This window comes from Ursus maritimus, unplaced genomic scaffold (genome assembly GCF_017311325.1).
Source record: "Ursus maritimus isolate PB19 unplaced genomic scaffold, ASM1731132v1 scaffold_11, whole genome shotgun sequence".
Taxonomy (NCBI): Eukaryota; Metazoa; Chordata; class Mammalia; order Carnivora; family Ursidae; genus Ursus; species Ursus maritimus.
This window is the reverse complement of record NW_024423453.1, coordinates 21,563,164-21,578,904: the sequence shown is the minus strand read 5'-3', so window position 1 is coordinate 21,578,904 and position 15,741 is coordinate 21,563,164. Positions and strand designations below refer to the sequence as shown.

The 15,741-nt window shown below is 35.9% G+C and overlaps 1 protein-coding gene across 6 annotated transcripts in view; it reads left to right on the top strand.

Moving 5' to 3' along the window:
* SCLT1 (sodium channel and clathrin linker 1) overlaps nt 1–15,741 on the top strand; it is a 193,217-nt gene that overhangs the window by 109,933 nt on the left and 67,543 nt on the right. For all 6 annotated transcript variants that reach the window (XR_570736.2, XM_040626301.1, XM_008699737.2 and 3 more), the window contains 3 exons: nt 1,703–1,774; nt 10,163–10,237; nt 12,595–12,740. Coding sequence is in view for 5 of the 6 variants with exons in the window: in XM_040626301.1 (XP_040482235.1) it covers nt 1,703–1,774; nt 10,163–10,237; nt 12,595–12,740 (293 nt within the window). In the remaining variant the exon portion in view is untranslated. The remainder of the gene's footprint in view (nt 1–1,702; nt 1,775–10,162; nt 10,238–12,594; nt 12,741–15,741) is intronic.

Here is a 15,741-nt window from a genome sequence, read left to right as displayed (position 1 = left end):
AAATATATTTACTACTGTGGTCATAAACCCTTATGCTAACTGCGTCATTTCTAGAACCTTTTTTTTTTTTAAGATTTTATTTATTTGACAGAGAGAGAAAGACAGCCAGCGAGAGAGGGAACACAAGCAGTGGGAATGGGAGAGGAAAAAGCAGGCTCCCAGCGGAGCAGGGGGCCTGATGCGGGGCTTGATCCCAGGACCCTGGGATCACACCCTGAGCTGAAGGCAGACACTTAACAACTGAGCCACTCAGGCACCCCAATTTCTAGATACTTTCAGAACACTTTTAAAAAATTATGTGAGAGACAGACAGACATGACTGCACTCATAGGAACTAAAATTTTTATATTTTGAAAACCTTCATGACGTAATTTCTCTGTGCCTTAATCTTCCTCATCTATAATGAGGGTAATAACTACTTAATCAGATTCTTGGTGAGAATTAATGAGATAATAACACTTAAATAAGCACTCTAAACAGTTCCTCACACATCAGACCTTAGTAAAGGCTAAGTGTGAGTATCACTGACCCATAAATAGGATGGATTGATTCTTCATATAATTATTCATAGGCAAAGTTTTCACCAAATTAAAATCTAAAATAGAGCTCAGAGGGACCCACAAATATTTGTCGGGTCTTCAGAAAGGTAACTGATATTAATTAACCAAATAAAATATATGTCAAGTAATAAAATGTCAATGTTATAAATGTTCTTAAGAAGGCTTACCTCGTGTTTTAGAAATAATCTATTTTATAAGATCCTAGAAAATTTCCAAAAATCTTTGGCTCATGAGTGTTTACTGGTGACATAGCATCAGTATCAGTATTCCTTGTGGTCTTTTTAAAAAGCATGAGGAGTTGTTAGAAAAATACGTTGTCATAGGAGCCATCCCGATTAGATGTAACTAATTCTTCAAAATATTCTGTATACATAAACCATACTGTTTCTGATGTAATTTAAATGTTAATTGAAATGAGTTTTCCCCACAAAGTAATGTACTTAGTACTGAAATATGTGCCATATAAAAATATTCTTCTGTTTATAAAACAAAAGTGCCTTAAAAGTTATTAGTTACGTTTTTAGTGTGTAATTCAGTTTTTCTCTTGACTTGCTCTATGGCAGGAGTTCTCAAAAAGTGTTGTTCAGAGGGTCTGCAAGGTCAAACCTAACTTTCATACTTATAGTTTATTGTTTGCTTTTTTCATTCTCATTCTCTCATGAGTGTACAGTGTTGTTTGCCAGAGGCTGATGATATGCAACAACAGAATAGGTTGAACATAGAAATAGATATGAGAATCTAGCTGTCTTCTAATGAGCCAGACATTAAGGAAATTTGCAAAAATGTAAAATAATACCATTCTAAAAAATTTTCAATTTTGGAAAATACAATTACTTTTCATTAAAAAAATGTTATTTATGTTAACCCGTAATGACTTTAGTTATTTTCTTTTGAGGAGATTAGTAAATATTTTGAAATTTTCCCAGTTTTCACTCCTAATATGGTAAATTTTAATAGAAATTCACTCTCCCTCCACTATCATGGTTAAGTCTTGACTCTTTAATATACCATGTGCTTATTTATTTTTTATGACCTAAAAGTTACAATTTTATTTTTTATCAAAATTATTATCCTAAACATTTTTATTGGGCATTAATCATGTTTTGAGAACCTAAACAATTTATAAATGTCTTAATTTACAGGTTGCAAGCACAAGAAAACAGTGTAATATACAGATTTCTCGACTAACAGAAGAACTTTCAGCCCTTCAAATGGTATGTTGGAAGATAGTATTAATATTTTCTTCTGCATATTGATTATTTTAAAGGCCAGGATACATTTTAATATATCTTGTAATGGGTATTCTTGTTCATTCAGAAGATACTTATTAAGCCAGGAATTATGCTAGATGCTTAGAGAAGAATAAAAATAAAAATAAATGTGTTACCTGCAATCTTGAAACTTATGGTCTAGCAGGAAAGATGGATGGCATTTATCACATTTTGCTACAATTACTTTTTTTGACAAAGAACGCACAGGGTGCTATTGAAGCACCCATATGCAGCTGCTACCATATGCAGGGTTCATCTGGGAGACAAGGGAGAAAGAAAAAGTGTATATGATAGTGGGAAAGAAAAAAGAGAAGCTTCCCAAAAGAAATGAGTACTGAAGGATAAATAGGCAGAGGAGAAAGGAAAAGAGTACTTGTGTGTCTAGAGGTAAATTAAATATGTAAATTTAACAATATGTAAATTCCATAAGAAATGGAATTTAATAGCCTTGCTTACAGGGGAATAAAAGAAGAATTTTCAGACATTAGGAAGATATTTTCCACTTTACAAACTCTAATATTTTCTGAATCTCTGTATCGCTTTTAATCTTGACTACAAAACTTAGCAATGAACTAGGTCTTGTAATAAATATATTGCGTTATATTAGTTGTCTCTCCCTGTCTCCTATCTCCCTCCTTCCTTCTCCCTTTCTCTTTCTTTATGAGAATCTTACCTTTCCAATTGGATTGTAAATACCTCAAAGTAGAAGAGTCTTATGCATCTTTTTATTTTCCCCATTGCCTACCACAGTGTTTTCACAGTATGTTTTTTAATAAATATTTATTGACTGGTATTTAAACAACTCTGAAAGGAGAACATTTTCCACATTCTGCAAACTCTGTAATGTACATGTTGAGACTTTTGTCTTTGTGTATACATCCTGAGAATAATAGAACAAGAAACAGTGTTACTTTTTGTTTGTTTAATGTCATCTGTTTTAAGGATGAAGGAACATTAAGTAAAATCAATGGGATGCCGTGTGGCCAATTAGTCATGTCTAATTATTTGTTGTTTTTCAGTTTTTCTTCCTCTTCTGTCACCTTACTGTTTTGCTTGTTCTCTTACATGGACTGATTTAACCATCAACAGATTCACAGCTAGAAAATGAAGGTCCTACCCTAGTCCAGCATCATTTAATGGCTTGTAAACTCTGGAAGGATGAGAACATTATTTCTCTCTTTTCCCAAAAGAATGTGTGTTGGATAAGATCTGCAGAGATTTTAAAAATAATAACTCTTAACAACCACAACCAGAGTTATATAAACTCACTTTAGAGCAAAAAAAATTTATTTCAGTTTATTACAAAAGGTATTTCTTACGATTTATAATAAAACAATTGTAATCCATAGCTAAGTGGATTTTTCTAAAGATATTAAATACTATCTTATGTCATGTTGATTCCATGGGGAAAACTGTACTGATTAATTGAAAAGTGTTTTAAATATTTGGCATTGAGAAATATGTCTGAAAGGAAGACATGTTCAAATACTTTAAAAAGCAGATTTTCTCAGGGAACTCAAAAACTCAGATTATGGTTTGAGACATAATAACCTGACATCAGGTATTGATTTATATTCTTAAGTACCAATTTTACCACGTATACTATAAAGATGAAGTCAAGGAGAAAAGTTAAACACACTTTAGCTAACCCAAAGCTAAGTTATGCTTGTAGGAAGGAGAAAAACTTGTGTTTTAGGTTAGTGTGCAGTGTTCTTGATAGGTTTAAGAAAAGGCCAGAACCAGTCTAGCTACATATCTCCCTTTGGAAAGCAGCACAGCTTTTACTTTCTCCTACAGGGTATGGTTTCTTTTAAGAATACTCAAGGTTTTTTGTTTTGTTTTGTTTTTTAAATAATTTTTTATTATGTTATGTTAGTCACCATACAGTATATCCTTAGTTTTTGATGTAGTGTTCCATGATTCACTATTTGCGTATAAAACCCAGCGCACCATGCAGTGTGTGCCCTCCTTAATACCCATCACCAGCCTATCCCCATCCCCCAGCCCTCTCCCCTCTGAAGCCCTCAGTTTGTTTCCCAGAGTTCATAGTCTCTTATGGTTCATTCCTCCTTCTGTTTACCCCCCTTCATTCTTCCCTTCCTTCTCCTACCGATCTTCCTGCTATTTCTTATGTTCCATAAATGAATGAAACTATATGATAATTGTCTTTCTCTGCTTGACTTATTTCACTTAGCATAATCTCCTCCAGTCCCGTCCATGTTGCTGCAAATGTTGGGTAATCGTTCTTTCTGATGACTGAGTAATATTCCATTGTATATATGGACCACATCTTCTTAATCCAGTCATCTGTTGAAGGGCATCTCGGCTCCTTCCACAATTTAGCTATTGTGGACAATGCTGCTATGAACATTGGGGTGCATATGGCCCTTCTCTTCACTACGTCTGTATCTTTGGAGTAAATACCCAGTAGTGCAATTGCTGGATCATAAGGTGGCTCAATTTTTAACTTTTTAAGGGACCTCCACACTGTTTTCCAAGGAATATTCAAGGTTTTAATTCTGCCAACTAGCAGAGATTGCTGTTAATCTACAGCAAATGAGTAAGAAGATTGGTTATTAATTTTATACAAGTTAAATGAAAAGTTCATTATGATCTTTTTTAGATCAGTGAATTTAAAAAAAAATTTTTTTTAGTTTTGTATCTCCACGTCCATAGGTATTTAGATATCTTTTTATAATTGTTTTCTAATCCAGTTAAATAGATGCCACAGACTATAATTTATAGGATATTGATTCTTAATTTTGTTATGATTTTCTTTATGGTGGACTGTAGGGTATGATTTTGAATATACTCCATGAATACTTGAAAAAATATTTAGGAGCATTTGGTCCTATCTTTCCCAAAAGGTAGGAATATTGGTGGTGATTAGTAGCAAATATCCATGAAAGCTTTTTAATAATAGTAATTTTGAATGTTTGCTTTAATATTACAGTGAATTTTTAATAGAATTAATATATTTCTCTATAAAGATTTCAACTTTTCTGTCTCATTTTGACTTTGTTATCTGAGGTTAAGCCAATACTCTTTCAGTCATCATTTATCAGTGAAATGGTGGATTGGGTGGAGAGAGATGCATAGTGTATTTATCATGTACTTTTCTTTATAAGCATTCACCAGATTCAGAAGTGTGATCCAAACTTTTTATTAATATCTACATTAAAAATCATGGGAATCATATCAGTAGCTGCAGAAAAAGCATTTGACAAAATCCAACCCCCATTCATGATAAAAACTCCCAGTAAACTAGACACAGAGGGGAACTTCCTCAACTTGATAAAGAATATCTATCTGCAAAAAGCCTACAGCTGTGAAACCAAATGCTTTCCCAGTAGGATCAGGAACAAGGCAATCATGTGCCCTCTCATGACTGCTTTTCGACATCAAGCTGGAAGTACTAGCTAATGCAATTTGACTAAAAAAGGAAATAAAAGTAGTACAGATTGGGAAGGAAGAAATTCTTTTGCAGATGACATGATTGTCTATGTAGAAAACAAGCCAAAAAAGGAACAAAACAAACCGTGGAACAAAGAAGCAATTATAGCATACAAGGTTGCAGGATACAGGGTTAATTTACAAAAGTCGATTGTTTTCCCATATACCAGCAATAAACAAATGGAATTTTATATTAAAAACACAATGCTATTTACCTTAGTACACAAAAAAATTAGTTATATATCTAACAAAATCTATATCAGGAAAACTCTGATGGAAGATATCAAAGAAGTAAATAAATGAAGAGATAGTCCATGTTCATGGATAAAAGACTCAAAATCAAAATGTCAGTTCTTCCCAGCCTAATCTACAGATTTGAGTGCAATCCTAGTCAAAATCCCAGCAAGTTATTTTGTGGATATTGACAGACTGATTCTAAAGTTTATCTGGAGAAAAAGGATAGTATCCAAAATCTATAAAGAACTTAACCAAACTCAACACCCAAAAAACAAATAATCCAGTTAAGAAATGGGCAGAAGATATGAATAGACACTTTTCCAAAGAAGACATCCAGATGGCTAACAGACACATGAAAAGATGCTCAGCATCACTCATTTTCGGGGAAATACAAATCAAAACCATGATGAGATCCCACCTCACACCTGTCATAATGCCTAAAATTAACAGCACAAGAAACGGCAAGTGTTGGTGAGGATGCAGAGAAAGGAGAACACTCTTGCATTGTTGGTGGGAATGCAAACTGGTGCAGCCGCTGTGGAAAACAATATGGAGGTTGCTCAAAATGTTAAAAATAGAACTATGCTATGATCCAGCAGTTGCACTACTAGGTATTTACTCAAAGGATAGAAAAATACAAATTTGAATGGGTACATACACCTCAATGTTTATAGCAGCATTATCAATAATAGCCAAACTATGGAAAGAGTTCAAATGTCCTTTTACTAATGAATGGATAAGGAAGAGGTGGTTGTGTGTGTGTATATAGATATGTACACACACACACACACACACACACACACACTGGAATATTACTCAGCCATCAAAAAGAATGAAATCTTGCCTTTTGCAACAACGTGGATGAAGGTAGAGTGTATTATACTAAGCAAAATAAGTCAGAGAAAGACAAATACCATGTGATCTCACTCATATGTGGAATTTAAGAAACAAAACAAATGAACATATGGGAAGGGAGGAAAAAGAGAGAGAGGAAAACAAGCCATAAGAGACTCTTAACAGTAGGGAACAGGGCACCTGGGTGGCTTAGTTGGTTAAGCGTCTGCTTTCAGCTCAGGTCATGATCCCAGGGTCCTGCAATTGAGTCCTGGGTCAGGCTTCCCACTCGGTGGGGAGTCTGCTTCTCCCTCTGCCTCCCCCTCCCCCGCTCATGAGCACACGCATGCAGACTCTTTTTCAAATAAATAAAATCTTTTTTTTTTTTTTTTTAAAGATTTTATTTATTTATTTAACAGAGAGACAGCCAGTGAGAGAGGGAACACAGCAGGGGGAGTGGGAGAGGAAGAAGCAGGCTCATAGCGGAGGAGCCCGATGTGGGACTCGATCCCGGTACGCCGGGATCACGCCCTGAGCCGAAGGCCGACGCTTTAACGACTGCGCTACCCAGGCGCCCCTCAAATAAATAAAATCTTGAAAAAAAAACCAATAGAGAACAAACTGAGGGCCAATGGAGGGAGGTAGGTGAAGAATGGGCTAAATGGGTGATGGGGATTAAGGAAGGTGCTTGTTATGTTGAGCACTGGGTGTTGTATGTAAGTGATAAATCACTGAATTCTCCTGAATCCAATATTGCACTGTATGTTACTAATTAGAATTTAAATAAAAATTCAAAAAATAATGATAATTTTAAAATAAGTAAATAAAGCTTATCTGGAGAAACAAAAGACCCAAAATAGCCAACACAATATTGAAGAAGAACAAAATCAGAGGACTGACACTACCAGATTTCAAGAATTACTATAAAGCTATAATAATCAAGCTACTGTGATACTGGTGAAAAAACAGACAAATACATCAATGGAATAAAATACAGAATCTAGAATGGAATAAAATATAGACCCACATAAATGCAGTCAGCTGATCATTGACAGAGATGCAAAGGCAATACAATGGTGCAAAGACAGTCTTTTTAACAAATGGTGATAGGAAAATTAGACATTCACATGTAAAAGAATGAATATAGACACAGACCTTACACCCTCCAGAAAAATTAATTCAAAATGGGTCACAGACCTAAATGTAAAACCCCAAACTATAAAATTCTTAGAAGGTAAGTAGAAGAAAATCTGGATGATCTTGGGTTAGGCAATGAATTTTTGGATACAACGTCAAAGGCATGACCCATGAAAGAAGCAATTGAGTTGGACTTCATTAAAATGAAAAATTTCTCTGTGAAAGACACTGTCAAGAGAATGAAAATTCAAACCACAGACTGGGAGAAAATATTTGCAAAAGGCACAGCTGATAAAGGACCGTTATACAAAATATACAAAGAACTCCTAAAACTCAACAGTAAGAAAGCAACTCAATTAAAAAGTGGACCAGAGATCTTAACAGACACCCCACCAAAGAAGGTATACAGATGGCATATAAGCATATGAAAAATGCTACACATCATATTTCACCAGGGAAATGCAAACTAAAACAATAATGAACTGCTACTCATTACACCAAATATGTACCAGATATACCTATTACAATGGCCAAAATCCAGAACGCTGACACCACCAAATTCTGGGAAAGATGTGGAGCAACAGGAATTCTCATTCATTGCTGGTGGGAATGCAAAATGGTATAGTCACTTTTGAAAGCGTTTTGATGGTTTCTTACATAACTAAATATACTTTTATCATATGGTCCAACAAGTGCACTCTTTTGTATTTACCCAAAGGAGTTGAAAACTTATATCCACACAAAAACCTGAACATGGATGTTTATAGGAGCTTTCTTCACAGTTGCCAAAACTTGGAAGTAACTAAGATGTCCGTTAGTTAGGCGGATGGACAGATAAACTGGTACATCTAGACAATGGAGTATTATCCAGCACTAAAAACAAATGAACTGTCAAGCCATGAGAAGAGATGGAGGAAACTAAAATGCATATTACTAAGTGGAAGAAGCTAGTCTAAAGCGGCTACATACTGTTTGACTCCAACTAACATTCTGGGAAAGGCAAAACTATGGAGACAGTAAAAAGACATTATCAGGGGTTTAGGAGGAGAGAGGGATGAATAAGCATAGGTGAAGCACAGAGGATTTTTAGAACAGTGAAACTACTCTGTATGGTACTGTAACGGTGAGTATATGTCTTTATAAATTTGTCCAAACCCATAAAATGTACAGCACCAGGAGTGAACTCTAAACTATGGGCTTTGAGTGATAATGTATCAGTGTAGGTTCCTTAGTATTAATAAATGTACCACTACAGTGGGGGATGTTGAAAATGGGGGAGGGCTCTGCATATATGGGGGCAATAGCGGAAATCTCTAACTTCTCAATTTGCTGTTAACCTAAAACTCCTCTAAAAATAGTCTTTTAACAATCACACAAGATGAGTTATGAACATAGGAGAAATCCCAGATTTCACACCATAAAACCGCCTTTTCATAGATTAGCAATTTACTGTATGAACCTATATGGAACATTAAGGTTTCATTTTTTGTATACTAACAATTCTGCTTTAATGAAAGATAATAAATTTAGATTAAGCATCTGATTAGTAACATAGAGTTAAGGGTCTTCATTAGTAACATAGGGTTAAGGGTCTTCATTAGTAACATAGGGTTAAGGGTCTTCATTAGTAACATAGGGTTAAGGGTCTTCATTACATCTGATTAGTAACATAGGGTCTTCATTATAATCAGAATTCATTTGGGTTCACAATTTAGAAGCTCATTTTAAAATTTAAAAATACTGATATACAGTTCTTCTGTAAAGTTACACTAAAGATAATTGAATACTGGTAATGTACTGCCTGTAAGGAGGTTCATCCAAAGCATAATTTACAATTAGTAGAAAATAATCACACCCATTCTCAAAAATAAATAAATAGATAAAAACAAATAGCTATGAGGAACCAGTCATCATAATGGTTGTTTTCAGTTTTACTGTTAGTTGCAAAATACTAAATTTTAACAACTGATTGATACGCTTGCTCAGTTTTACTGATTAAAACCTTTTGAGCAGAAATGTTTTATGATCTTGTGTCCATTGGCTCTTTTTTCTTTTTTCTTTTTTTTTTTTCAAGAGAAAATGTGAGCGGGGGGGAAAGGAGGAGGGGAGAGGGCAGAGGGAGAGGGAGAGAGAGAATCTTGAGCAGACTCCCCACTGAACACAGAGCCCAATGCAGGACTTGATCTCACAACCCTGAGATCATGACCTAGGGCAAAATCAAGAGTCACAAGCTTACCAGCTGAGCCACCGAGGCACTCCTTGGCTCTTTATAAGTTTTGCAAAAAAAAAAAAAAAAGATTTAGAATTTATATACCTGTGTGCATGTTAGGCCACAGGTTATCCTCAGGGTGTTGTGTCACTGTCCAGTTCTGTGTTACCTTTTAAATTACATGATAAGAGTGTATGAATAAAACAAAATGAGAAAAGGGTCTCATTTTTTTCTCTCTGGAATCCCTGAACCTCTGTCACCAATTTAGCATGTTTACTTAGAACTCCTGAGATAGGTAGCTCTTTGAAGATGGAGGTTTTTTGTTTTTGTTTAATAATCAGTATGGTCCTGCTGTATTGATAGGGTAAGTACAGTATTGTTTTGAGCAAATCATTTTACTTATCCATTTTTTCTTAAGATTTTACAAATATATTTATTTACAATATGAATTGAATTTGTAGGAGTGTGCTGAAAAACAAAGCCAAATTGAACGAGCCATTAGGGAGAAAAAAGCAATGGAAGAAGAACTAGAAAAGGTAAAAAAGAAAAAATACCTACCTAAAACTCAACTGCAAATCCTTACTATTACTCTTCGCTTTCATCACACTATCTACTAGCAACCCCTACATTGTAAGTGTTTTTACTTGGAATATATTCACAGTCGCACTTAAATAGTAGTATTGCCTGAATACATTTCTTTATAAGAGTGGCCACAGTATTTGTACTTTTTACTTGAAAGTATGAATTTTATGAAGTAGCTATTTTTCTTGTTTAAACTTCATCCCAATAATAAATTTTACTTGGTCTCCCTTCTGTTTTTAAATTTAATGACAACTTTTATTGGGTTTAAGCCATCTATAAAAACAAGTATATATAACCAGAAAATTGTAACATTACTCTGATTTTAACCTTTTAAAAGTATAGATTTTTATTTCTTAAGTAGGAAAACATTACCCCAATGATATTTGAGAAAAAATAATGTGAAAAGTCAGGAAATATCCCACTCTTTTAAAATGCCTTGGGGGAAAAAGGGAAATGAAACTTGATGCAGCATAATACTGTGTTTTAAGTGTTGCATTAGAAACTTTCATAGAGGTTAAGTAACTTACCCACACTAACAAATACTAAATGGTAGAGTCAGAATTTGATTTTCAAAGAAGAACTATGTAGTATTAAAAGCATGTGATGTATCTGTATTATTGACATAAAAAGATCATGACATCAGATAGTAAGAGTCACTTACAAAGCAGCACATAGCAAAAGTATGTATGTCTTGTTCCAGCTAGAACCTTTATGGTCACCAGTCTCCTGTGAGGTTGGTTCCTTCTGAGTTCCTTCTGTTATGGAATAGGGATCGATCCCATTTGGATTGCTACCTGTTGTACATCATGGCTGGGATGAATTTTTAAAATCATATGGCATAGATTAAATAATAGGCTTAATTGAGGAAATGTAAAACAAGACTAAAGACAACAGGTAAAGAAAAGGCACAGGTCCCTCATTCTCCCACTGTCCCACTGTCTCCCACACAGACAAGTGTGCTGAAGTCAAAGCACTGCTATATAGAGATATAGATAATATAGATATAGATATGTCTGTATTTTAGAGTGGGACATTAACTTGCTGATATTCTACCTTTTTATAGAACAGAAGTGACAAAACAGTCTCTTCAGTGGGAGAAGATACAGGTTGCTTGGCCAGGCAGTCTGGATTTAGAGGGTAGCTATGGGTAGAATTTGTCTGAAAATGTGAGCTGCTTAGCACCTGGATACTTTACAGTTCTTGTGATGTTACAGCCCCTGTGTTGTGGTAGGAAGCCTAGTCTCATAAGAAACTGAGCTTGGGTACACCCACTCCTTTTGGGAAAAGAGGCACCCCCATTTCAGTTAGATTATGGTCTAGTTAACCCAGAGTAAGATTATAGAATCACTTTCAGATAGTTCTGTTTATTGCACCATAGCGTATATCTGTATTTTTTAATATCAGAATACAGAATTGTCTTTTTTTTTTAAGATTTTATTTATTTGAGAGAGAGAACATGCATGAGCAGACTTGCTGCTGAGCAGAGAGCCGAAAGTGGGACTCAATCCCAGGATGCCAAGATCATTACCTGAGCCAAAGGCAGACACTTAACCAACTGAGCCACCCAGGCATGCCTGAATATAGAATTGTCTTGAAGGGTGTTCAAGACAATTTAATCAAAACAGCTTTCTCCAATTGGTGACATTTAGAGTATTTTTTATTTCGGCTATCTTACATTTCTTTTTAAAATATTAAAACCATCCCCAGGACCAAATGGCTTCACAAACATATTCTACCAGACAGTTAAAGAGTTAATACCTATTCTCAAACTATTCCAAAAAACAGAGAAGGAAGGAAACCTTCCAAATTCACTCTCTGAGGCCAGCATAAAGATACTACTAAAAAGAACTGCAGGCCCATATCCCTGTTGAACATGGGTGTAAAAATTCTCAATAAAAATACTAGCAAACTGAATCCAGCAATACATTAAAAAAATCATTCACCATGATCAAGTGAGATTTATTCCTGGTGGTTCAATATTTGCAAATCAATCAACATGATACATCATGTTAATAAAAGAAAGGATAAAATAAATAAAAATTTAAAAAATAAGATATTAAAACTATTTAAATAGTTTACAGTGAGCATGAATACTTTCAAAAAATAAGCAATTTTTATATGTCAGTTTTCAGCATTTTATTTTATAAATATGAAATAACCAAAATTACTGATGTCTTACTATGTGGCAATGGGAACAGATGAACACATGATTATGAAGTTTTATTTATCATTGATTTCAGTTTCTAAACTGTGTAATTTCTTAAGACAGTTTTCTTCTGTAAGGTAATATACATATAATCATCTTTTACAGATTTACCGTGAAGGCAGAGTAAATGAAAGTGATTACAGAAAACTAGAAGAAATGCACCAAAGATGCCTGGTTGCAGAGCGTTCAAAAGATGATCTTCAACTAAGACTTAAGGCAACAGAAAATAAAATAAAGCAACTTGAAATAAAGTAAGTTATTCTTTTCTGTTTTCTGTTAACGTTTTCAGAATTCATATGCTTTCTGATAGACTCTTTACTTTTTTTAAATAGGACTTTCATATATGTTGAAAAAAAAACTTTTTAGCACCAAATAGAATTTTTTTAAGCTTCTTTTTTTTTTTTTTTAAGATTTTATTTATTTATTTTACAGAGAGAGAGCACAAACAGGGAGAGCACCAGTCAGAGAGAGAGGGATAATCAGGCCCCCTGCTGAGCAAGGAGCCCGATGCGGGCTCAATCCCAGGACCCTGGGATCATGATCTGAGCCAAAGGCAGACGCTTAACCAACTGAGCCACCCAGGCGCCCTTTAAGCTTATTTCTGAAAACTAATTTCCTCAGGAAGAAAAGATTTAACAGTATTACACCATTTTATTTTAGATTTCTCCATTCTGGCAGTTAAATAGAATGCTCGGGGAGCCTGGGTGGTACAGCGGTTAAGCGTCTGCCTTCAGCTCAGGGCGTGATCCCGGCGATCTGGGATCGAGCCCCACATCAGGCTCTTCCGCTATGAGCCTGCTTCTTCCTCTCCCACTCCCCCTGCTTGTGTTCCCTCTCTCGCTGGCTGTCTCTATCTCTGTCGAATAAATAAATAAAATCTTTTAAAAAAAAAAAAAAAGAATGCTCATAAGATTGGGTTTTTTCATACTAACTATGCAGGTTTTACAGTAGCTTCCTTATAATTATTGCTTTTATACTCAGTTTATTCTTAACATTTTTTTTGTTACTGAATATTTTATAATAATCCATCATGTTTATTTATTACATTGTCTATTAAAATGGTAAATTTATAGTCTGGCATATCCCTTCTGAATAATTTTCTACCTTTTCCCCCCAGAGTGTTACTTAATACGGTAAAACTTAATTTGAATTGCATGAAATCTCAATCTGTTACAGAATATGTTTAATAGATATTTTAAAAATAAAGACTAATAATGTCAGCAATACAGTGGAATGAATTGGAGGTACCCAGCCCATGTCCCTCCACAGAAAAATATATGAAAGGCATCCCTAGACAAAAGTGCCTTTGTGAGAGCTTTGGGATCCAGGTGGGAGATTACAAAACACTGTTGAAGCCCAAAAACAGGGAGGGAAGCTTGCACACCAGTGGCAGTGCACTCTATGGTCCTGTCTATGGACCAGAGCAGCCCCATGTCCCTATAGTCTTGGCTCTAGCCCTACTTGTCCACAGTCCTATACCTGGCCCCCTCCACTAAGGGACTCAGCAGAAGCCATCCCTGTGGGTACTTCAGGTAACAGGTCCGCCAGCCTCAGAGCTGACTGTCGTCCCAGCATCTAGGCTCTAGTTCCACTCTCCTATGGTCTGGAGGCGGTTCTGTCCCCTCAGGAACCAGCCCAGTGAACTGATGGGAGTACTTACTAATAGTTGCCCAGCAGAAGTCACACCTGTCTGCAGACGTAACAAAAACCACAAGACATGGATCCAGCACTTCTCTACCACAATTTGAGGTAGTCTTTCATGGCCAGGGAGCCACCCAAAAGACCCAGCAGAAGCCACACTTGTAGATGCTTCTAGTTACACACCCAGTGACCTCAGACCTGACTGCAATCCCTGAGGCAGTCTTGTGACCCAGCTTTAGTCCCACTCTACCACAGTCCAAAAGCAGTCCTACCCACCCATGGACCAGCCCAGTGACATCACAGGAAGGACCCTTAGGAACCCATGGGACACAGCACCTGACTGTGCCCCTGATTACATGCTTGCCAGCCATGAACCTAGCAATAGACACATGACATGGTTTCAATCTTGCTCAACCACAATCCCAGAAGCAGCCCCATCAGTTGTAGGACTTGGTGGGAGAAAGTCTACCTGCCAAAATCAGTCTGTAAAGACTGGAAGAGGAATCTGCTTCTTCAAATACACAGATACCAAGAAAGAATCAGGCAAATATGTCAACACCAAAGGAAACTAATAAAGCTATCTAACTGACCCAAAAGAAATGGAGATCCATGAACTGCTTGACAAAAATTTTAAGTGTTGTCTTAAAATCAGTGGACTATGAAAGAACATTATTCAGCTAAATAAAATCAGAAAAATGATACATGAACAAAATGAGAAGTTTAACAAAGAAATAGAAAGCATTAAAAAGAAGCAAACAGAAATCCTGGAGCTGAAGAACTGAACTGAAAAATTCTGTAGAGTTTCAGCAGCAGACTTGATCACGCAGAAGAAAATCAGCAAACTTGAAGGTAGCTGGTTTGAAATCATCCAGTTAGAAGAAGAAAGAATGAAAGAGTGAAGAAAACCTACAGGAGTTATAGAACATCTTAAAGTAAACCAATATACACATTATGAAAATAGAAGGAGCACAGAATGAAAAAGGAACAGAAAGTTTATAAAGAAATAATAATAGAATACTTCCAAAATCTGGGGAGGGAGTTGACATCCAGATCCATGACACCCAAAGAATCACAAATAAGCTCAACATCAAGAGGTCTTCACTTAGACACATTCTAATCAAATTGCCAAAAATAAAAGAATTTTGAAAACAGGAAGTGATTCATCACCTACAAGGGACTCCCCCACAACCCCTATAAAACTATCAATGGATTTCTTAGAAGAAACCTTGTAGCAGAGAGAGAGTGGTATAATATATTCAAAGTACTGAAAGAAAAAAAACTGCAAACCAGGAATACTATACCCAGCAAGGTTGTTCATCAGAAATGAAGGAGAGATTAAGAATTTTCTAAGACAAAGCTCAAAAGCTGGTGCATCGCCATTAGAGTTGCTGTATAAGAAATGCTAGGGGCGGGGCGCCTGGGTGGCACAGCGGTTAAGCGTCTGCCTTCAGCTCAGGGCGTGATCCTGGCATTATGGGATCGAGCCCCACATCGGGCTCCTCCGCTATGAGCCTGCTTCTTCCTCTCCCACTCCCCCTGCTTGTGTTCCCTCTCTCGCTGGCTGTCTCTGTCTCTGTCGAATAAATAAATAAAATCTTTAAAAAAAAAAAA